Below are 25,380 nucleotides of genomic sequence, written 5' to 3' on the forward strand. Positions count from 1 at the left end.
GACTGCCTAATAAAATAAAACAAAACTCAGCATTCTTCATAGGATTTAAATAAGACCAGAATTTCAAAACGCAATAATCAAATGTTCATGATATAATCCAAAATTACTTGAAATACAGAAACTAGGAAAATCCCACCTCACAGAAAAAAAACAACCGACAGATGCCAATGGTCAGATGACAGAGTTGTTGGAATTATCAGATTATAAAGCAGCTACAATAAGAATAATCCAAGAGAAAAGGATGGACACTCTTCAAAAGAATGGAAAGATAGAAAGTCTCAGCAAACAAACTGAGATATGGAGAACAAAGTGAAAATTTCAAAACTATAAAATCACAATATCCAAAATAAACTCAATGTAGAGGCAAAAAAAACAGAGGTGATAAAGGAAAATAATCAGTGAACCTGAAGATAAATCTATATAAATCACCAGATCTAAACAACAAAGAGAGAAAAAAATGAACAAAGCTCAACAGAGCCTTGAGATAATATCAAAATATCTACGATTGGTGTCACTGAAGTCCCCAAAGTAGAAGAGAATGTGGAACGGAAAAAAAGTATTTGAGGAAATAATGGCAGACAACTTCCCATATTTGGCAAAAAAAAAAGCACACATAAATTTAAAGATTCAAGAAGTTCAGCAAACTCTAAATAGGAAAAAAAAAAAAAAAAAGCAAAACCTCAAAGAAATGTATGCCCAGATGCATCATAATTAAACTGTCTAAAACTGAGAAAGACAAAGTCCTAAAAATAGCCAGAGAAAAATGGTGTACTATACACAGCAAAACAATGACTCAAATGATGCAGATTTATCATCAGAAACCACAGAGGCCAGAAATAAGTGGAATAACATTTTTTAAGTGCTAAGAAACAAACTGACAACCCAGAATTCTACAGCCAGCAAAACTGTCCTACAGAAATAATGGTGAAGAGACTTCCTTGATGGTCCAGTGGTTAAGACTGTGCATTTCCAATGCAGGGGCCATGGGTTCGACCCCTGGTTGGGGAGCTAAGATCCCACATGCCTTGTGGCCAAAAAATTTTTTAAAAATTAAAAAAATTTTTAAATAATAAAGGTGAAATAAAGATAGTCTTAGACAAAATTGAAAGAATTCATAGCCAGCAGAGAGGCTCTGAATGAAATTTCATATATTCAGACAGAATGAAAATGATACCAGAAAGAAACTTGGGACATCTGAAAGGAACAACAGAAATGGTAAAAATCTGGGTAAATAAATAGACACTATTTCTCCTTTTGAGTTTTTTAAAATATATATGATGGTTGAGGACATCAAATAGATAAACAACAAGGATTTACTGTATAGTATGGGGAACTATATTCATTACAAGATATTCAATATCTTATAATAAACTGTAATGGAAAATAATCTGAAAAAGAATATATGTATTAATATAAGTGAATCACTTTGTTGTACACCCAAAACTAATATTGTAAATCAACTTCAAATGGATAAAAATAAATAAAATATGCAGAGAGAAAATGTTTTTCATATTTTGCACAGTTTATCACAATTTCAAAAATATAAACATATTGAACAATATCATCTACCACGTGAATCTCATGTTTATAAAACACCTATCTAGAGAAGAGAACACAATCTTCATAAATACATATGGAACATCACCAAAATAGACAGTTTCTTTTATTAGAAAACATACTTGAATAAATTTTAAAGACTCAAAATCACATATCTGACCATAATGAAACTAAGCTAGAATAATAGAAAATTGGAAAAATCACCAATCACGTGGCAATTAAACAACATATTCTTAAATAATTGATGTATGAAACAGGAAGTTTCAAGAGAAATTAGAAAATATTTTGAACTGAATGAAACTGAAAACATTATACAACTTATGAAAAGCTTGTGATATAGTTAAACTAGTGCTGAGGGAAATTTATCACACTGAATGCTCACATTAGAAAAGAGCAAAGATCTCAAATCAACAATCTAACTTTCTACCTTAAGAAACTAGAAAGTAATCTTAAAATAAGTAGGAGAAAGGAAATAATAAAGAGCTAAAATCAATAAAGTGGAACAAAAGAGACAAATGTCAGTGCAACAAAAAATGTTCATAGAAAAAAAAAGTTTACTGGTTATCAGAAGTTAAGAAAACACATACCAACAAATCCCCAAACATTAAAAGGATAATACAGAAATACTACAAACAACTCTACACACATAAATAAATAAGGACTGGGACCAATTTCTTGAAAGCCATGAACCACTAAAACCCACCCAAGAAGTAAAAGATGACTATACTCCTCATGAACACAGACACAAAAATCTTCAGCAAAATACGAGGAAATCAAATCCAACAATATTAGGTAAAAAGAGTAGTACCCCCAATCATTGTGATTTATTCCAGGAACTTAAAAAATTGGTTCAGTTTTCCAAATCAACAGAGGTAATCCAGCATAGAACACTTGTTGATTATTTCAATGGATGGAGCCAAAAAAACCCCAAAAACTCACATTTGACAAAATTCAACATTCATTCACAATAAATGTTGCCAGCAAACTAGGAAGATAAGCGAACTTCCTCAACCCAAGAGGCATCTACCAAAAATCTACAGCCAACATCATACTTTGTCAAGAAAATGAATGTTTTTCCCTGAAGATGGGGAGTAAGGCAATGCAGTCTGTTCTCACCACTGCTATTCGACATCCTACTGGAAGTGCTATCCAGTGCAAGGCAAACACGTAGAAGGCATACAGGCTGGAAAGAAAGAACTGCCCCTACTCACTGACAGCATGATTGTCTACACAGACAATTCCATGGGGATCTATGTTAAAAAACTCCACGACTAATGTGTGAGTTAGCAAGGTTACAAGATATCAGGTTTACACACATAAATCTATTGTATTTCTATATCCTAGCAGTAAATCATCAAAAACTGAAATCTTACAAATATATATTAATTACAACAGATCTGAAAAGAATAAAACACTTTCATATAAATCTAACAAAACATGTACAGGATCTGCACAATGAAAACTATGAAACATTGAAAGAAGAAATTAAAACAACCTAAATAGGTAGATAGACATGCAGTGTTCCTGAATTGGAAAGCTCAATATGGCTGTAGTATCAGTTCTCCACAAACTGATCTACAGGTTTAACACAATCCCAAAATCCTAGCAAGATTTGTTTGTAGACAGAAACAAGGTGATTATAAAATTTATATGGAAAATCAAAGGAATGGTCAAAATAATTTTGAAAAAGAACTCAGTTGAAGGATTCACACTACCTGATTTAAGAATTACTATAAAGCTACAGTAATCAAGACAGTATAATAGTAATAAAGGGATGTACACATAGATCAATGGAACAGAGAGTCCAGAAACAGACATACACAGTGTGGCCAGTCGATTTTTGACAAAGGCGGAAAGGCAACAATAAAGAAAGGATCACTTTTTCGACAGTGTTGGAACTAGACAACAGCAAGTATATGAACCTCAAGCTAAATTTTTCACCTTGTATAAAAACTTACCAAATCTAGATCTACATAAATGTAAAACATGAAACTATAATTCTTAGAAGAAAACATGGGAAAACTTTTTGTGACCTGAGATTAGTTCTTAGATATGACATAAACAGCAGAATCCATGAGAAAAAAAAATCTGATAAACTGATTTTCATCAAAACTAAAAACTCATTCTGCAAGACAGGGTTAAGAGAATGCAAAGAAAAGATACAGAATGAGTTTAAAATATTTTCAAGTCATGTATTTGACAAAGTTCTTATATCCAAAGTGTATAAAGAATTCTTTTTTTAACATTTAATTAAATTAATTAATTTACTGGGTCTTCATGCTGTGCGTGGGCTTTCTCTACTTGTAGCAAGCAGGGGCTACTCTTCATTGCCGAGTGCACAAGCTCCATAGTTGCGGTCCACAAGCTTAGTTGTTCCCCAGCATGTGGAATCTTCCCGGACCAGGGGTCGAATCCACGTCTCCTGCATTGACAGGTGGCTTTTCCAACCACTGGACCACCAGGGAAGCCCTACAAAGAATTCTTAAAATTGCTGGGCTTTTCCTGGTGGTCCAGTGGTTAAAAATCCACCTTGCAATGCAGGGGACACAGATTCAATCCCTGATGGGGGAACTAAGATCCCACATGCCATGGGGCAACTAAGCCCAAGCACTGTAACTGGATAAAGCCCAGGCACTGCAGTGACAAGCCCATGTGCCACAAGGAAGACCCAGCGCAGCCAAAATAAAAAAATTTAAAAGCAAATTAATAAAAACAGTCAAAGACTCAAATTCTTCTCCAAAGGGAATATACAGATAGCAAATAATTGCAAGATGCTTAAATCATTAGCTAGTTCAGTTCAGTTCAGTTCAGTCGCTCAGTCGTGTCCGACTCTTTGCGACCCCATGAATCGCAGCACGCCAGGCCTCCCTGTCCATCACCAACTCCCAGAGTTCACTCAAACTGATGTCCATCGAGTCGGTGATGCCATCCAGCCATTTCATCCTCTGTTGTCCCCTTCTTCTCCTGCCCTCAATCCCTCCCAGCATCAGAGTCTTTGCCAATGAGTCAACTCTTCACGTGAAGTGGCCAAAGTATTGGAGTTTCAGATTTAGCATCAGTCCTTCCAAAGAACACCCAGGACTGATCTCCTTTAGAATGGACTGGTTGGATCTCCTTGCAGTCCAAGGAACTCTCAAGACTCTTCTCCAACACCACAGTTTAAAAGCATCAATTCTTTGGCACTCAGCTTTCTTCACAGTCCAACTCTCACATCCATACATGACCACTGGAAAAACCATAGCCTTGACTAGACGGACCTTTGTTGGCAAAGTAATGTCTCTGCTTTTGAATATGCTATCTAGGTTGGTCATAACTTTCCTTTCAAGGAGTAAGCATCTTTTAATTTCATGGCTGCAGTCACCATCTGCAGTGATTTTGGAGCCCCAAAAAATAAAGTCTGACACCGTTTCCACTGTTTCCCCATCTATTTCCCATGAAGTGATGGGACCAGATGCCATGATCTTAGTTTTTTAGCTGTTAAGGGAAATACAATACATGATCTTAGTTTTTTAGCTATTTAGGGAAATGCAAATTAAAACTGCTGTGAGATACTACCTATTACATTGAAAAAAGATGGTAACACCAACCGTTAGCCAGGATGCAGGACAACTGGAACTCTCAGATACTGATGATAAAATGCAGCGTGGCACAGACACTCTGGAAAACTATTCAGCAGTTTCTTACACATGTAAGGCTTCCCTTGTGGCTCAGATGGTAAAGATTCTGTCTGCAGTGTAGGAGACCTGGGTTCAATCCTTGGGTTAGGAAGATTCCCCTGGAGAAAGGAACGGCTACTCACTCCAGTATTTCTTGCCTGAAGAATTCCAGGGACAAGAGGAGCCTGGTGGGCTACAGTCTATGGGGTCACAGAGTCAGACACAACTGAGCGACTAACACTTTTACTACACGTGTAAACATACACATACCACATGATCCAGTGATTTCACTTCTAGATATTAACCCCAGTGAAATAAAACCTATGTTCACACAAAAACTGTATATGAATATTTATAGCAGCTCTATTCATAATCACTAAAAACTGGAACTCAAATGTCCTCCAACAGTAAATGATTATAAACAAACTACAGTACATACCTACAGTGTGAAACTACTTAGCAATAAAAAGGAATAAACTACTGATAAAACACAACATAAATGAATCGCAAATGCAGCACACTGAAATACAAAATCGAAAGGCTGTATACTCTATGATGCTCTGGAAAAGACACAGCTATAATGATGGGGAAGAGATGAGTGGTTGTCAAGTGGGAGGGTGTGACCACAAAGGAAAAGAATGAGGAAGTTTGTGGGTTGATGTAACTGTTCTGTATCTTGATTGTGGTAGTGGTTACATGAATGTATATATATCTTTGTTATAACTCACAGACCTGAACATCAAAAATAAGTCAATTTTATTGTGTTTGAATTTTAAAAAAGGAACATGTGGAGACCACCAACATCCTTAGCATGTTTCCAAACCTCTAGAGCTCAAACTTCCATCAGTTTTCTTACACTCTCAGCAAGAAAATAGTGTGAATTCCCTTATTAAATTTTTTTCTTGTTGGTTTATTTCTCAAAACCATGATGTGACAAATTTCAAATTAGCTTTTAAATGCTGTTTTTCCAGAATTCAAGACACAGAATAAAAGCCTTCAATTTTGCCACTCAGTCATGAAACAAAAATAATCTAAAGAAACAGATCCATTTCCAAAATGGTAACCAAAACAAAGCAAGACTGAGTCGACTGGATGGGGCTGACCAGCTAAAGTCTAAAGTATAATGAAGCATAACGTTCAGACATTAGTAAGATCTGTGCACTTTTGGGGCTTCCCCTGTGGTTCAGTGGTAAAGAATGCGCCTGTCAGTGCAGGAGACACAGGTTTGATTCCTGGTCTGGGAAGACCCCACATGCCATGGCGCAACTAAGCCTGTCTGCCAAAATTACTGAGCCGTTGCTCTAGAGTCTGGGAGCTACAACTACGGAGCCCATGTGCCACAATTATGGAGCCCACACGCCCCAGAGTCTGCTCCGTAACAAGAAGCCACCGCCCTGAGAAGCCCAAGCACCGTAGCAAAGAGGAGGCCCTGCTCGCGCAACCAGAGAAGAGCCTACACAGCAAGGAAGACCCAGCACAGTCAAGAATAATCTAAAAAACAAAAAGATTTGTGCGGTTTTCTGAATATATACAATTCCATAAAAAGTCCTTAAAAGCAATAACATAAATCTATAGTTGTAGCTCAAAGAAAAAGAAAGAAAGAAAGAAAGAAAACACCACTCTCTGCCATACCTGAAAGCAAGTTACTGGATGATATCCCATTTTTACAAATATGCACACAAAGGAATAACAATAGGTACCCGATCATGGAAGTGGGCTTCCCAGGTGGCTCAGTGGTAAAGAATCTGCCTTCCAATGCAGGAGAAATGGGTTCAATCCCTGGGTTGGAAAGATCCCCTGGAGAAGTAAATGACAACCCACTCCAGCACTTTTCCCTGAAAAATCTCATGGACAGAGGAGCCTGGCGGGCCACAGTTGGTACTGTTGCAGAGTTGGACACAACTGAGGAACTAAACAACAATGGAAGTTCTCTCCAGCTAATGAGAATACTACTGATTTTTACTCTTTTCTTCATTGTTCTATAGTGTTTTTTTTTTTAAATAACCACAGACACAAATACTTTTATAATCAGAAAAAATGTGGGCGCTTTTTTTTCCCCCATTTTGGAAAACAGCATTCAAGTTGAAAATGTGATATTTATACTATGGTTCCATCTATGTATGACTTAGGCTGTGGACTCCTTGACATAATGGAGCCTTGTAAGCCTCATACAATACCAGATTCCCAAAAGACACTTAACCAGATGCATGCAGGGAGAACAGAAATATGGAAAGTTTGTCATAAGAAGTGGTAACTTCTCTAGCGCCTCTGAATAAACAGAGGGGAAGAAATCAGGCAAGTGGCAAAAGTATTCAGATGGGGGAAGGCCCGAAAGTGATAGCAAAGAGGCAGAATAGATCCTGACATGGAAGAAAGGCAGGGGAGCAGACCAAGGTAGGGGACCAGGAAATCTAGAACAGGTGAGAAGGAAGAGACCCACTAAAGATCAGAGAGCTAACTAGTCCACCCCTCTTTCCTCCCCTGCCTCCCCACCCTTAAGAGAAGGGACCTCAGGCTGTTCCTTGCACAGGGGTGTCATGCTCAGGACCCCAGTGCACAAGAGGCACAGGCCCTTGACCCTAGGACAGCCAACCCACAGGCCGGCAAGGCTGTCTCATCTGGCCTGGCTGGGAAGGCTCCACACAAACAGAGGCAGCGGTAAGCAGGCCTATCCGACGCTTTCTGGAATTCAACTGCAGTGAGCAAGTGAGCATCGGAAAGGGCAGACAGACCCGGGAGGGGCATTTTAAATAATCTATCAGAATCTGTTTATAATATGTACATCAGAAACCATAACACCCGCAACTTTACCTAACTGTTCTTTTACAATTCCTCTGAATTGCTTTTTGTGTTATGCCATCATTTACAGAAAATACCCAAGGGCACGCACTGCAGAGCCTGAAGGCTATCCTGCACGTTGGTGCTGCTACTCAACAGTGAGACATGTTTGTTCCATTAGGCGATTCCTAACGGCAGGAGATGGTGTTCCCCGCAGGTAACAAGTCAGGCAGCCATGTTTTTAACCTGCTCCTCCTTGCAGTCTTTCCCTCAGCCAGTTTTCTCTTCTCGGAAGCAAGCAAGCGGAGGGTTCACGTTTTATTAAGAAAACTCCCTGTGCATAGTTTTCAGCCTCCACTTGGATCCCTGAACAGACTCACTGCTAGGATTCTTTCGGGTTGACAGCATCCAGCCCTTGGTGACCTGAGACAGACCCCCGACCACAGGCTGCACTCCACAGTGGGGCAGGACCCTGGAGCCCCACCAGCCAGTTCGTGCCCCCAACTTCTCAGACCGAGGCAGTCAGTGCTCAGAAGCCCCTGCTGCCAGACCAGCCCAGCGGACAGATGCCCACCCCTAAGCAAGCCCAGCTGTCAGAGCAGGAGGCGCTTGGCTGGCCTCAGGCTAGAATGAGGCCAGCTCGGAGCTGGGCAGAGCCCAGTCCGTTTCAGATGTGATGAGGTCACGGGCTAGGACATGGGCCCTGTGGACACGGGAAGAGGACATGGGTCCTTTGTGGCCCAGGAGCCACAGGCTGCCCTCAACCCGGCAGCTAGAAAGAGAAACAGTCCTGCTGAATGAGGCAGTGACTCGAGTAAAACCCCCAAGATTCATGAGGGCCCATTGTTTGGCCCTGCCAGGGCTCCCTCCAAGGTTTATCTGGTCTTGCAGTCCACCCAAAGGAGCCCGTGTGTCCCTCTGTTCCGGGCAACTCAGAGCGGACCCACACTGCATGGATGGGCTCAGCCATGAGGGCAGCCCACCCGGTCAGTCCTGGAGGCCCCTCAGTGCCCACACCCAGAGCTCCTGGGGCAGAAGGCGTGTCAGGGGATTGGTACAGCCTTGATGACCCATCAATTGTTGGACAGATGTTCCAACAATAATTTAGGTTCAGAACGGGATTGAAAGTTTAATTACAACAACATGGGAGCTCTCGTTGAAATGAGTCAGAAGGTTACCTTTTTATCTGTATTCACCTATTCAGCACTGAATACATCATCATCTACATACCTCACAGAGGACCACACAAAAGGCTAGAAGGCCCTGCATATGCTTCCTAATCTAAATAAATTTATTTACTGAATCTGGAAAATTAAACTTCAAGTTCACACTTTGGTTTTATCCAGTCCGTCTTATTTAAAAATGCACTCGCACGACTTCCCTGGTGGTCCAGTTAAGAATCCACCTGCCAGTGCAGGGGACAAGGTCCAGGGAGACTCCACATGCCGCGGGGCACCTAAGCCCATGCACCACCAACTACTGAAACCCATGCACCTTAAAGCCTGCACTCCACAACAAGAGAAACCACAGCGAGGAGCCCAGGCACTGCAACTAGAGAGTGGCCCCTGCACAGCAACACAGACCAGCGCGGCCAAAAACAAAAATAAATTTAAAAATTTTTAAATAAAAATGCACTCTCGTATCTAACTTAATATCACAGCTAAGCCATACCTCTAAATAAGTTTCCCAGTTAAACAATCAAGACATAAGCTGCTTCACATAGCACCTCTGTGCCAGTCAGATATATTCCAGTCTGGGTGGCAACTTGGCTTGGCCAAAGGATAGCAAATTAAAAACGGCACCTGCTCTGGGCTGATGAATTGGGATGCTGCCCAGTACCAGGGCATGTGCCTTGGCAACAGAGCATGCAGGCTGGATCTCAGCCTCCTTCACCCTCTTGGCTAGACCCACCGTGCAGTACACAACCTGCCCAACTGTACAAAGTAGCCACGGACAATACAGATTCAGAGCAGGATCGCAGGGACTTTCTTTGTTCCTCTATGACAATAATAATAATACTGAACCAGCACCCCACTCCAGTACTCTTGCCTGGAAAATCCCATGGAAGGAGGAGCCTGGTAGGCTACAGTCCATGGGGTCGCGAAGAGTCGGACACGACTGAGCGACTTCACTTCACTAATCTTGCTAAATCCTGTATTTGCAGGTCTTGATGATCTGTTTGTTAAGTATTAAGAAGCTTACTAATAGGTAGAATTTTAAAATATTGTTTTGTTTTCATTTATATGGATCTGGTCTGAGACTCAACGATAGAGGTCACTGTCCATTAAAAAAAATAGACAAAACAAAGGGGCTTTCCTGGTGGCTCAATGGTAAAGAAACTGCCTGTCAATGCAGGAGACACAGGTTCGAGTCCAGATCTGGGAAGATCCCCCACTCTTCAGAGCCCGTGCATGCAACTGACCCCATGTGCCACAACTACTGAGGCTGTGCTCTAGAGCCTGGGAGCTGAAACTGCTGAAGCCCACGTGCCCTAGAGCCAGGGCTCTGCAACAAGAGAAGCCATTGCGATGACGAGCTCGTGCACCAGGACACCCCTATTCATTGCTAGAAAAATGCCCAAGCAGCAACAAAAACTCAGCATAGCCAAAAACAAATAAATTAATTAAATGATTAAATAAAAATAAGAATGGCAGGTCTCCTACAGAACTCCATGGAGCTAAACACAGAGGAGAGACCTCATAAACTATTGCCCCCAGTGAGTTCCCCCAGGTTTCCCTCAACCTAGTAATTTATCATTCTCTGTGGGCTTCCCTTATCTAATAAGCTTGGCAGTCCCAGGTCCAAAAAATCCCAAACTAAGAGCTAAAATTTTTCCAAAGCATATAGTGAAAGTGAGACACATGCAGCATTTCCCCAGCTACCTCACCAAAACCACCTCTGAGCACCCACAGCACCAGTAACACCCTCATCACCAGCTCCACACCATCGCACATTTTGGGACCATGCACAGAGCCGTGTGGATGAGCCCACCTGTGACAAGTGGGGGTCTGTCTCCCTAGTTTCAGCTCTAAAACCAAACTCTTAAGGAACATCCATCAATTTTTCAGCAGAAAAAATTATCTGGATCTCAACTTTTTAAATAACTGCATTTATCATTTTTGGCTGTGGAATAACTATTTATTACTTTTGGCTGTGGTGGGTCTCCGTTGCTGCATGGGGTTTTCTCCAGTCTCAGCGGGCTCTACTCTATGCCTTGGTGCGCAGGTTTCTCATTGTGGTGGCTTCTCTTGTTTCAGAGCACAGACTCCGGGGCACTTGGGCTCAGCAGTTGTGGCTCACGGGCTTAGATCCTCCACGGCATATGGGATCTTCTTGGACCAGGGGTTGAATCCATGTCTCCTGCATTGGCAGGAGAAGTCCTTACCACTGAGCCACCAGAGAAGCCCCCTGATCTCAATTTTTAACACATTATTTTTTGACCTCTCTGTGCAGCTTGCAGGATCTTAATTCCCTGACCAGGGATCAAACCCAGGTCCCTGGAATGAAAGCACCAAGTCTTAACCACTGGACAGCCAGCAAATTCCCCTTGATGTCAATTTATTAACAAATTAAGGAACTAAAAGGCAAATTCTATCTACCAACATCAGGGCTTTACTACAATCCAAGCTTGGGGGTTCCCAAGTCCACTGCCCACCCTAGTACATTCACTTGAGCCATGTGCCTGGGCTGGGTAAATGCCTGCACTTTAAACTGAATATCACAGGCAAAGACTTGATTTGTCATATACAGCTGTTCCTAAAACTAATATCCTAGAATGTGCCTGAGGCTATTAACCATTCATCTGTCTTCCCCATAATCCCATAAAGGATAAGAAAGATGATTAGAATTCAGAGCTATCCCACATCTGGCTTCACAGAAAGGAATCAAACTGTCACCAAAAGCAGCAGCTAGTTACAGGGGCAAGCACACCCGTCTGAGACCCAGGTTCCAGCACCATCAACAAACTGGGTAGCCACAGGTTAAGTTACAGCTTCTCTAGGGTCAGATTCCTCACCTAGGAAACAAAGGAGGGGCACACGTGGATGGCTTCTAGATTCCTTCTGGTCTAAAATTATAAGTTGGAGTAGGAAACAGCAACCCACTCCAGTATTCTCACCTGGAGAATCACATGAACAGAGGAACCTGGCAGGCTACAGTCCACAGGGTCGCAAAGAATCAGACACACCTGAGCATGTGTACAAAATTATATTCTAAGTTGAAGTTTAAAGATGTTTTGAGCCATCTGAAACCTCTATTACTGATTTACACCATGCTCTCACCTTGCTATGGACTGAACTGTATCCCCCTAGCCCCTAAATTCACACTTCTCACAGCCAGGCTCTATGCTTGGCACTTTCAGTTCAACTTCACATCAACTCTACAGTGGCAGGTAATCTTAGCTGTGCGTGTGTGCTAAGTCACTTCAGTAGTGTCTGACTCTTTGCGATCCCATGGACTGTAGCTTGCCAGGCTCCTCTGTCCATGGGATTCTCTAGGCAATAATACTGGAGTGAGTTCCCGTGCCCTCCTCCAGGGGATCTTCCTGACCCAGGGATCGAACCTGCATCTCTTATGTCTCCTGCATTGACGGGCAGGTCCTCTATCACTAGTGTCATCTGGGAAATCCCGGAAGGGCCAGGATGAGGCCTAAAATGTATAGTTCTACGGATGGGTGATCAAGATCTATTTTTGTGAAGAACAGTAACCAGGGAGAAATAAGAAAAACAAAAAAGAACTCTACAGTAAGGTGCAGGAGGCCATAGAGAATGTTCCTCCAGCCACCTGACAATGTGGAAATCAACCGTCAGGATGGAGGAACACAGGAAAGAGAGTAAGGAATGAATAAAATCAGGAGGTTCTAACATATACAGGCTGGATTAAAAAGCCTGCCCAGGGCCGCCCAAGATGAACCAATTCCTTGGGAAAGCGAAACCCAAGGCTCCGCTGCCCAGCTTGACTGACTGCATTGGCATGGTGGACAGCAGAGCAGAATCCACTGACAAGAAGATTTCTCAGCTGGATGCTGAACTAGTGAAGTATAATGATCAGATCAAGAAGATGAGGGAGGGACCTGCAAAGAATATGGTCAAGCAGAAAGCCTTGCGGGTTTTAAAGCAAAAGCAGATGTACGAGCAACAGCGGGACAATCTCGCCCAACAGTCATTTAATATGGAGCAAGCCAACTACACCATCCAGTCATTGAAGGACACCAAGACCACGGTTGATGCTATGAAATTGGGAGTAAAGGAAATGAAGAAAGCATACAAACAAGTGAAAATTGACCAGACTGAGGATCTACAAGACCAGCTAGAGGATATGATGGAAGATGCAAATGAAACCCAAGAAGCACTGTGTCGTAGTTACGGCACCCCAGAATTAGATGAAGATGACCTCAAAGCAGAGTTGGATGCACTGGGCAATGAGCTTCTGGCTGATGAAGACAGTTCTTATTTGGATGAAGCAGCAGCTGCGCCCGCAATTCCAGAAGGTGTTCCCACTGACACAAAGAACAAGGATGGAGTCCTGGTGGATGAATTTGGATTGCCACAGATCCCTGCTTCGTAGACTTTCATCATTCAAGTATATCGTGTAAAATAAATGCGTATTCTGGGACTGGGGAATATTTATCTTTCCAAGTTTGCCATAACAGATTTAGGTTTCTTTCCTTTCCTTGGAGGAAAAGTTAATTATTTTGCTTTTTTTTTTCCCTGTAAGAGACTCATTGCTTGGAGGAGGCTTTCTTGATACTAAATTTTTATTCCTTTTCTCTTATGAAAGACTAACTTAAAATTATCATTGGATATGTCCATCTTAATTCCTTAATAATAATAATTCTGAAATAAAACCAAGGAAATGGAAATCTTTTAAGTTCTATGACAGCCTATCTCCACAATCTCAAACTGACCTGATATATTGATGGCCAAGATAAGAATGGTGGGACTGTCCATATTATGATTCAAAACCATTTTCTCTTGTGGTGTTATAGGTTGGTTATAGTGATGGCCTTTTTGGGTGAGTTTTGTTCTGTCTTGTGAGTATATCATTACTGTGTCCAGTATTGGAATGGAATTATCACTACTGTACCATGGGTGGATATTTTGATTCTGTGGTTCATTCAGTATTACAGCTGACTAGTAATCAATAATGAATATTTCTTGATATTTAATGTATAGGACATTTATTTATACTCAATAAATATTTTTCAAAAGGAAAAAAATAAAAAATAAAAAGCCTGCCCACCCAGACCCCTCCCCATTTATTTCCCTTCTCAGGATAAACTGTGGACGATTTTGAAAATAGACCAAAAAGACATATTCAATGGATGAATAGGCCTTATTAGGACATAACTTTGCAAGTTATCTTATCCTATGGTTTTTATACTTTTCACAGTCTTTTGAGTTATTTTGCAACTCTGAAGTTATACATAAGTGATAGCAGTGCAAATAATTCTTGCCTGAAGACAGGTACATGGATTGTTTGGCAGAGAGACAACACACTCCCCGCTTCAAAGTCAAAGTTGCATCTACTGAAATTCATTTCATGGTATATGTATGTGTGCCTACTCTGAATTTTCCTTTGAACAGGCTATGACATCTTACTGGCTCCTTCACTATTTACTCTTTCATTTTTGTATGTGAGTCATGATTTTATCTTTTAAAAATTATCCTCTAATACCCATAAACATGGTTTCCCAGGTGGCGCTAGTGGTAAAGAACTGGCCTGCCAATTCAGGAAATATAAAGAGACGTGGGTTCAATCCCTGGGTCAGGAAGATCCCTGGAGGAGGGCATGGCAACCCACTCCAGTTTTCTTGCCTGAAGAATCCCATGGAGAGAGGAGCCTGGCAGGCTACAGTCCAGTGGGCGGCAGAATTGGACATAACTGAAGCGACTTAGCATGCATGCACCCATAAACAAACCAAGTCCAAAAAGGTGCCCAAGGGTGTATTAGCTGCTCTAAGAAGGGGAAAGAAAGGTTCCAGAAATCAATAATCCTTCCAACCCCACATACTTTGAAGGCCACTGGCACAAGCAAACAGGACAATTAAGCTTCAATCTTTATCCCTCTACCCTTCCTCTACCAGCAATTCTTAAATTTCACTGATAATCCAAGGAGTTAGAAGAGAAGGACTAAGGGGCCTCACTCTGTAATACCACCCACCCCTCCCAACTATGACAGATGTGATTCATGGATTGTGCAAGAACTGAGAGCCAGAAGGTCTCTTAAAGCTGCCTGGCCCACCAGGAGCAATACCGGCAGAAGAGGGAAAACAGAAATGGGCTAAGTCCCTGTACAACAGGAAAGACGAGTGATGTTGGAACAAATCTCATAATCTGTCTAATGGTTGTATTACCGAATCACACACATGTAGGGGGTCCAGGTGTGGTCTCCAAAGGCAGACTAGTGAGCTCCCCACTCCCTAGCTGCGGGGACTCTGAGTGAGTGATTGAACTCAGTAAGCCTGTTTCCTCAGCAGTAAAGTATCTGCCTCGTAGGACTGCTATGAGCATTAAATGAGCTAACACATGCAGAACACTAGCAGTCTGGACGTGGTAGAAGTGCAATAAATGTTAGCTTCAATATTTCTTTGTTTGAGAAACAAACAATGAAAAGTAACAACACGGGATATAATAAAACATGATTACCGCCTCTTCTCTCCCACTTGTCACATGCTTTCCGCCTCTGATCCTCACCTGAGTTGCTCAAAGTCTCTTAGCAGGCCTTGGATCATCTCATCCTTCTCAAAGCCATTCCTCACACTCTCTAACCCAGCGAGGGCCAACAGAAACACACGAGCCACGTGAGTAATTTCAAGTCTTCCAACAGTCATACTTTAGAAAGTAAAAAGAAATAGGTGGAGTGGACTTCCACAGTGGTACAGTGGATAGGAATCCACCTGCCAATGCAGGGGACATGGGTTCGATCCCTTGTCTGGGAAGATTTCACACGCTGCAGAGCAACCAATCCCGAGTGCCACAGCCACTGAGCCTGTGCTTTACAGCCCACAAGCTGCAACTGCTGAGCCCTGCGCCTAAAGCCTGCACTCTGCAGCAAGAGAAGCCACAGCACTGAGAAGCCAGCATGCCGCAACAGAGCAGCCCCTTATCCACAACTAGAGAAAGCCCTCGCAGAGCAGTGAAGACCCACCACCACAAAAAAATAAATAATTTTAAAAATAAGACTCCAAAATGGAGACCTTTCCTTGATTCATGGTTTCACATTTTAAAAAAAGAAACAGATGGAGCAAATTTTAATAGTAAATTTAATTTATCCCAATGTAGCCAAAATATCACCATTTTGACACATAATTTTACATTCTGGTTTTTTCCTATTACATCTTTAAACTCTAGCATGCATTTTACACTTATGCACACCTCAAATTCAATATGTCAGCAAATCTGGAAGACTCAGCAGCGGCCACAGGACTGGAAAAGGTCAATCCTCATCCCAATTCCCACGAAGGGTAGTACTAAAGAATGTGCTAGCCATCAGACAATTGCACTCGTCTCCTATGCTACTAACGTCATGCTTAAAATCTTGCATGCCAGGCTTCAGCATTATGCAAACCAAGAACTTCCAGATGTCCAAGCTGGTTTTAGAAAAGGAAGAGAAACTAGAGATCAAATTGCCAACATTTGCTGGATCATAGAGAAACCAAGGGAATTTCAGAAAAATATCTACCTCCGTTTCATCAATTACACCAAAGCCTTTGACTGTGTTCAGTTCAGTTCAGGTGCTCAGTCGTGTCCAACTCTTTGCAACCCCATGCACTGCAGCATGCTAGACTTCCTTGTCCATCACCAACTCCCGGAGCTTGCTCAAACTCATGTCCATGGAGTCGGTGATGCCATCCAACCATCTCATTCTGTCATCCCCTTCTCCTCCTGCCTTCAATCTTTCCGAGCACCAGGGTCTTTTCCAATGAGCCAGTTCTTCGCATCAGGTGGCCAAAGTATTGGAGCTTCAGCATCAGTCCTTTCAATGAATATTTGACTCTGTGGATCATAATGAACTGTGGAAAGCTCTTAAAGAGATGGGAATACCAGACCATCTTACCTGTCTCCCAAGAAACCTGTATGCAGGTCAAGAAGCAACAGTTAGAACCCTGTATGGAACAACTGATTGGTTCAGGATTGAAAAAGGAATACGACAGGACCATCTGCTGCAACCCTGTTAGTTTAACCTATATGCTGAGCACATCATGAGAAATGCCAGGCTGGATGAGTTACAAGCTGGAATCAAGACAGGCAGGAGAAACACCAACAATCTCAGATATGTGGATGATACCACTCTAATGGCAGAAGTCGAAGAGGAACTAAAGAGCCTCATGATGAGGGTGAAGGAGTAGAGTGAAAGAACTGGCTTAAAACGAAATATTAAAAAACTAAGATCATGGCATCTGGCCCCATTGCTGCATGGCAAATAGAAGGGGAAAATGTGGAAGTAGTGACAGAAATCCTCTTCTTGGATTCCAAACCCACTGCAGACAGTGACTGCAGCCATGAAATCAGAAGACTATTGCTTCTTGGCAGGAAAGCTATGACAAACCTAGACAGTGTGTTGAAAAGCAGAGACATTACTTTGCTGACAAAGGTCCATATAGTCAAGGCTATGGTTCTCCCAGGGGTCACGTATGGTTGTGAGAGTCGAACCGTAATTACAGAAGGCCAAGTGCTGAAGAACTGATGCCTTCAAACTGCAGTGCTGGAGAAGACTCCTGAGAGTCCCTCGGACAGCAAGGAGATCAAACCAGTCAAATCTTGAGCGAAATCAACCCTGAATACTTGTAGGAAGGCCTGATGCTGAAGCTGAAACTCCAGTATTTTGGTCATCTGACGCGAACAGCCAACTCATTGGAAAAGTCCGTGATGCTGGGAAAGATTGAGGGCAGAAGGAGAAAAGGGCATCAGAGGAGACAGCTGGATGGCATCACCGATTCAATGGACATGAGCTTAGGCAAACTTTGGAAAACTATGAGGGACAGAGAGGCCGCCTGCTGCAGTCCATGGGGTCGCAAAGAGTAGACCCCACTGGGAGACTTGAGGGAGCAACAGCACCTCAAGTTCATACTGGCCACACTGCAAGTGCTCAACAGCCACCGCTCTGCCCGCTCATCTCTTTCAGAAGATTCAAGTTCATTAGCCTAACAAGCTGGGCCCCATTTCGGTGCCCCCCACCCTCCCCCATCCCTGCCCTTCCATACCTTTGCCCGGTGAACCATACCTGCACCTCCTTCTCACCCATTTCACCCTCACGCGTGACTCCCAGGAGCTGGTATACTCCTTCTCCACAGGACACACCATACCTGATTCCAGGCTCTAGCCATTCAACGTGCAAATATGTCCATTTCCCACAAGGGCTTCCTAGGAAGCCCACTGTCCTGGGCCACTAGTAGAGCACTTGGCTCCAGTGGTCAGGACGGATGGTGTACCATTTCTGCCTCACATCAAACCCTCCAAGCCCCTCAGAGGCAGGGCTTTGTGTCCTATTGATGGAGGTACATAAGCACCTGGCCCAGCCTAGGTGTTCAACACATATATAAAGCACAGAGTTCTTTTTTCAAATGGAAAGAATATGTTAGAATTTTTACCAAAATCTAGTTACTGACCTTGATCTAACTCTAAAGTTATTTAGCCAGCTCTTAATATGAAATTATACACATTGTGTAGAGCTTGGACCAAAAATGGTTGAAAGTAGACCAGCTATAAAGAAGCAACTACTGCTGGAAGAGCCATTGTTCCTGAGGTTTGTTTTTTTTCCACTGGCACAAAAAACTTTTAGCCTTAAACTGTTTTTCATAGCTGTGCTGGAATAAACGGGAAACCACAAAAATGAAGGCTTCCCCTGCACCAGTCATCAAATCGTAGTGGCAAGAAAGAAAGCATCCAAAATGATCCACGTTTGATTAAACCCAACATTTTAAGTGTTTATTAACCCACTGAATTCCCAAATTGAACCAACTGTTTGAAATGCTCAGAGACATCATTCTGGATGCCAGCATTTCCTACGGGCCTCTGCAGTCTTCAGTGAAGATCAAGGCCTCCCCTTCTCCGGCCTCACAGAACTGCTATTCTTCTGGTTTCACCAGAGAATGCCATAAAAACAAGCACAAGGACTCTCAGTTGTGACTTCTTCTTTGCACGTGTTAAGTGTCTGCTCCAAGGATTTTCAAAACACTGACTTGGCAGATCCTGAGTGACCCTCTCACCCAGCAAGTCAATCAGAAAGCAGACAACTTTAATAATAATTACAGAACCCCTGGTTTTCATTTTATACTTTCCTAAGCAGAAAGTTTGGCAAAGCCTCTTATGGTTTCCTCTTCTTTTACAAAAATCTGTCTCCTAAGCAAAAGCTTCTGTTTCCTAGTAGCACTCTACACACTTTTAAAACTCACAGTTTAAAAAAGAAAAAAGAATTACAAAGGCATTTTGTTTCTATACTTTCTCCCCAATATTTTCCGTTTACAACAGAGTCCAGTTTGTCTGCTTAGAAATACATGTTATTGTTCTCTGATAGATTCCATGTTTTCAAACAATTGGACCTTTTAGGAACTATGTTAAATACTACATAAACTGTGACTTTTTTTTCTTTCTTCTATGAAACAAATATGTATATTCACCTGTTTATTCAGGGTCTCTCTATGGGCAGGCACTGTTTTAGACACTGGGGATATAGCAGGGAACTCAAAACACAAAGCTTCAGCTCTGGTGGAGTTGAAATTCTAGTTGGGTAGTAAACGCTGCAAAGCAAAGTAAAGCAGGGTGAAGGGGATAAAAAGCGGGACTGGGGGAACGTCCTACTTTTGACAGGGTGGTCAGGGAAGGTCTCCTGGACAGAACAGGAGAACAGCAGTTCTGAAGAACAGAGCCAAGTGGGCATTTTGGGGAAGGGATGGATGGCGGAGAGGGGACGGGGGCGGGGTGGGGGGGGCGGTCTATGGAAGACTGAACTTCAAATGCAAAGACTCTGAGACAGGAATATGTTAATCAGAGTTTCTGGTCAAGTGAAATAATCAGGACCTTAAAACCCTAGTCAAAAAAGAAATTGTGGGGGGAGAGGGAAGGAGGCTCATGAGGGAGAATATATATATATATACACACATACATACTTATGGCTGATTCACACTGTTGAACAGCAGAATTATCCTCCAATTTAAAATAAGAAGAAATAAAAAAAAAAAGAAATTGATGCTGGGCTTTATATGAGGTTTTCTGAAATACAATTGGTACACAGTCCCTCAGTCTGACTCTCGATCTCGCACTTCTATATTAACAACCTTAGGGCTCCCAGGGGACACCCCCACTCTGAAAACGAGTGACAGACTCGACCATCTAATGTGAGCAAACAAGGCCACACACGGGAGGAGCTGAGATGAGGGCTGGGCCTCCTTTTACGTGAGAATTTTTCACACAAAAATCCTGCCCCCCAAGAAGTTAAACTGCGCCGTTCTTACATTTTGAGATAGACGACACTCTGTCTGTGACGTGTGTTTCTCTCTCTAAATAATCCACTTCTTACCTATCACTTTCTCTCTCACTGAATTCTTCCTGCGATGAGCTTCATTAAGTTCTGAAACCAGGTGTGTGATCTCAGTTGGAAGACTGTGGGGTTTGCCCAGGTTCCGGTCCCCGTGTATGGGCTCAAGTTCTAGTTCTGAGGTGAACCCAGTGTGTGACTGGCAGGGCCTGAAGTTGAATCTTGGCTATCCCACTTTAGTGTGATCGCTTGTAACCTCCACGCTGTAATGTTCCTGGTCTAACGTGCCCACAGCAATCTGTACATACATCACCCCGCGCTATACTGCAACTGTCTGTTTACATCTCTCTCCCAGCCTCGAGGTGCTCTTAAGAAAGAGCCATTCACGGAGAAGGAAATGGCAACCCACTTCAGTATTCTTGCCTGGGAAATCCCATGGACAGAGGAGCCTGGTGGGCTACTGTCCTTGGGGTCACAAAAGAGTTGTACATGAGTTAGCAACTAAACAAGACTATGCTAAAAATATTTTCAATAGTAAAGGATATTTTGTTACCTCCATTATAGCTTTAAAAATAGCATTAAAAAAAAAAGAAATTAAACTGTTTCACAATAAGATGGTTTCCAAATGCTAAAAAGGCAAGCTCTTCTCCCAAAAGAGGTGTCACTTTCTGACTTCTGTACTACTCATCTGCCCCCTCTTCAGTCAGCTACAGGCCTGCTCCCAGCTCTGGACCACTTTAAACTGAGCCTCTGAAAGTGTAAACTGGCTCCTGGCCACCACATGAGATGCTGAGGCCATGCCCTCAGCCAGAGGTGTCTTGCTCTCTCATTCTCTGCCTTTCCCGGTCTATTCTCCTCCTTAGACTCTGCTAACGAATCCAAATCCCAACTTGTCTCACCTGCTTTTATCTCTTCTGCAAATACAGCCTGTCCCCCAGGAATATTCTTACTTTCCAAAGAAAAACCTCAGAACACACTGTCAATATATGAGCCCTTGCGGCTCTGATTTCAATGACTGGACTATTTCATAATTTAAAGTACAATAATTTTTTTTTTAACTTAGGATGTACTTACATAGAGTCTGAGACAGCACAGGAAATCAGGGCTGTCTGGGAAAATGTAGAATCTGTGATCAGGCCTTTGACTGTTGCTCTATTCTCTAATAAACAACTTTATTTTCTAAAGACACATGACATCATTCTACAAAAAGATTTGGAGCTACTTCTAGGAGTAAGGATAAAGAGTCAGCGAGTGATAGCTGTGGGTTGAAGGCCAGAATGCTGGTATTTTCAGTCATTTCAACAGCTCAGGAAGCTAAATCATGGAAAATAAACCGCTCTGGCCGCCACACAGACCTCAGCCCTTAATGGGGTGAATCACACACCCCATTACCTGTGCTGGAGCTCAGGTAAACGCAGCACTAATTCCAGAGGCTGGAATATGCCTCTCCCCAGCATGCAGGAAAGCACCCATTCATTCTACCAGGAGAAGCCTCACGGATCTGACAGGGCGTGTACGCCTGACCCCTTGACCCCTCTAAGCATCCTCTGAGGTGCCATGACCTGGGAAAGGCTCTTAGAACTTTCTAATTAAGAAAAAAATTCATCATCGTGATAATTTAGAAATGTATAAAAATATCAACCTCTACCTTGTACATAACAGGAACTAACAGTGTGTACATGCTAAGTCACTTCAGTCGTGTCCAGCTTTTTGCGATCCCACGGACAGTAGCCCGCCAGACTCCTCTGTCCATGGGGTTCTTCAGACAAGAATACTAGAGTGGGTTGCCATGCCCTCCTCCAGGGGGGTCTTCCCAACCCAGGGATTAAACCCGCGTCTCTTATGTCTCCCGCACTGGCAGGCTGATTCTTTACCAGCAGCGCCACCTGGGACGCCCCAGCACAGTGTTGTAGGTCAATTATACTTCAAAATTAAACTCATAGAAAAAGAGATCAGAATTGTGGCTACCAGAGATGGAAGAAGGGAAGGAATGAAGGCAATCAAAAGGTACAAACTTCTAGTTACAAGATAAATAAGTACTAGGCATGTTATGTACAACAGAGTAAGTATAATTAACATTGCTATTGTTATATATGAAAGTTGTCAAGAGAGTAAATTCTGAGAGTTTTTCTAGTCACAAGGCAAAAGATTTTTTCTATTTCTTTTTTTTTTGGCTGTGCCACATGGCATGTGGGGTCTTCGTTCTCAGATCAGGGATTGAACCTACGCCCACTGCAGTGAAAGCACCGAGTCTTAACTACTGGACGGCCAGGCAAGTCCTCTATTTCTTTAATTTTTATCTATAGGAGAGGGCTGTTCATTAAAGTTAACTGTGGCAACCATTTCATGATGTATGTGAATTAAATCATCATGCTGTATACCTTAAACTTACAGTGCTTATGTTAAGTATATCTCAATAAACCAAGCCACTCTGGTATTTTCTCGCCTGAAAGGTCATATGGACAGAGGAGACTGGCAGACTACAGTCCATAGGGTCACAAAGAGTCGGGACACGACTGAGTGACAGAGCACTCACACACATATGGCAATAAAATGGAAAGGAAATTTTAAAAAAAAGAAAGAAAGAAAGAACAAAGGTCTTCCAGAGCTGTCAACTGAGAATTAATTTGGTCCTGGGACCCAAGAGGAGTCCTGAAGGTCTTACCGAGCTCACCATTTCCCACTGGAGGTTCTTGTGGGTATGGACATTGGTAACTTGGAATAAACTGAGAACTTTAGGTATGTTGTAGGACCAAGTTCATAATTTTTTTAAAAAATGTTCAGAAATGTAATGATATTGCCCTTTGATCTAGTAGAAGTACTACTTGAAATTTAACAACACCACCACCAAAATAGTAACAATTCAAAAGAAGAATGCAGGACATTTACTGAAGGATCCTTCCTTTCAGCAAAAAATTGGAAATCATTATCAGGGGATCTAATGCAGTCTTTGGAAGGGAAAAATTCCAAAATTCTTTTCATTGCCTAAGACTTTTTTCCCTAATTTCCTTCTAAGTTACAATGTTTTCTTTTTCCATTGAGATTTACCTGGCATATAACATTATAACAGGGTGTACAACAGAATGATCCAATATCTCTATATACAAATAACTGTATCAATAATGATGTAGACATTATCACCACATGATCAGCACAGTAGGTCTTATTTAACATGCATCATTATACATAGTTAAAAATTTTTTCCTGTGAGAGCCTATCAGATCTATTATCTTAGCAACTTTCAATTGCAATACAATTGCAATACAGTATTATTAACTATAGTCACCATGCTATAGGGTAAATTCCTTTCAGATACAAGAAGTTTTCCCATTAGCATCAACAAATGTATTAAGCACCTGCTACTACACAGAAGGCTTTTTTTTTTTAAAGGAAGATAGACTGAAAAACTTCCTAAGCTTCAAGTTTCTTCAAGATGTCTGTATTATTGAAATCATTCTCCCCAAGGGCCTCCAAATTACAAAGTAAGGAAAGTAATAAGAGGTTAACTAAACATTATGATTGGTATAACAGCTTTAAGGCTAATCTATCCTGAGGTAGAGCTAGTGACAGCTGACACCCTGGGAATATTTGAATAGAAGATATTTGCATGTGATATACAAAAGGATGAAGAGTCATACAGTGAAAAATAAGTCTCCCTTCCACCCTGACCCTTGGTCACCCAGTTTCCCAACTAGGACATTTCAGAGATATGTGACAGTGCCAACAGGTTCACGTGACTTCTGTGTGAGAGACACTCTGCTAAGGACTTTGTACAGAAGGCTCACAGGTGCCGTGCCAGTAGTGCTGTGATCAGCTTCGATTTACAAACAAGGAGACCTGCTTGTGGCCTGAAGTGAACAAGCAATGGCTCAAAGTCTTGCAGTGATAAGAGACATAAAGCCAGTACTCTCAGAACCCCTCCTCAACCTCCTTCCCCCTACACACACCCCTGAACTCTGCATTCTCTCTTCACGTTGCTGTTTCCTCTGCCCTGGAAACCAATCCTTCACCACTCCTCTATCTGATTAACTTGACTTTGCGTATCAATTTTAGAATCATCTTGTCTCTTAAAAAAAAAAAAAAAAACCTTGCTGGGATTTTGGGATTATGTTAAACCTAGAGGTCAATTTGCGGAGAAAAGATATTTTAATAACTATATTGAGTCCTCCAATTCATGAATATGTCTGCCCACTTATATCAGTAGTCTTTGATTTCCTCCTTTAGTGTTTCATAGCTTTCAGATCCCGTACACGTTTTATTAGATTTAGACCTATTTCATTCGTTTCAGAGCTATCGTAACTGACAAGGGTTGCTCCCCCGCCCCCAATTTCAGCTTCCAGTGATTTATTATTAGGATATAAAAATATGATTGATTTTTGTGTGTTGACTTTGCTAACTCACACATTAGTCCTTGGAGCTTTTCATTGATTCCCATGGGACTGTCTACATAGACAATCATGCCATCTGCAAATAGGACAGCTGTTCTTTCTTTCCAATCTGAATGCCTTCTATTTACTTTTCCTGCACTGGCTAGCACTTCCAGTAGGATGCAGAATAGCAGTGGTGAGAACAGACTTCACTGCCTTGCTCCCCATCTTAAGGGGAAAGTATTCTCTCACCACCAAGTATGTTAGCTGTAGATTTCTGGCAGATGCCCTTTTCCAGGTTTGCCTGGCAACATTTATCATGAATGAATGCTGAATTTTCTCAAAAGTTTTTTTTTTCTGCACTGACATAATCAAGTGTTTTTTGCCCTTTAAACTGTTAGCATGGTGGATTCTATCTCCTGATTTTGGAAAACTGAACCAGCCTTTTGTTCCTGGGACAAACCACAATGATCGTGATGTACTATTCTTTCTACATAACATTGCTGGATTCGATTTCCTCATATTTGTTGAGGATTTTTGTGCCT

General features: G+C 42.0%; 2 protein-coding genes across 2 annotated transcripts in view; one reads left to right on the forward strand and one right to left on the reverse strand.

Moving 5' to 3' along the window:
• Window positions 1-25,380, reverse strand: part of CMTM4 (CKLF like MARVEL transmembrane domain containing 4) — a 70,897-nt gene that overhangs the window by 39,759 nt on the left and 5,758 nt on the right. The gene's annotated exons all lie outside the window — the stretch shown is intronic.
• LOC128063602 (charged multivesicular body protein 5-like) lies at window positions 12,897-13,722 on the forward strand. The gene has a single exon (XM_052656395.1). It carries the CDS (start codon window positions 12,897-12,899, stop codon window positions 13,554-13,556), a length of 660 nt encoding a protein of 219 aa, XP_052512355.1. The 3' UTR covers window positions 13,557-13,722.

The sequence above is a fragment of the Budorcas taxicolor genome, chromosome 18 (genome assembly GCF_023091745.1).
Source record: "Budorcas taxicolor isolate Tak-1 chromosome 18, Takin1.1, whole genome shotgun sequence".
NCBI lineage: Eukaryota > Metazoa > Chordata > Mammalia > Artiodactyla > Bovidae > Budorcas > Budorcas taxicolor.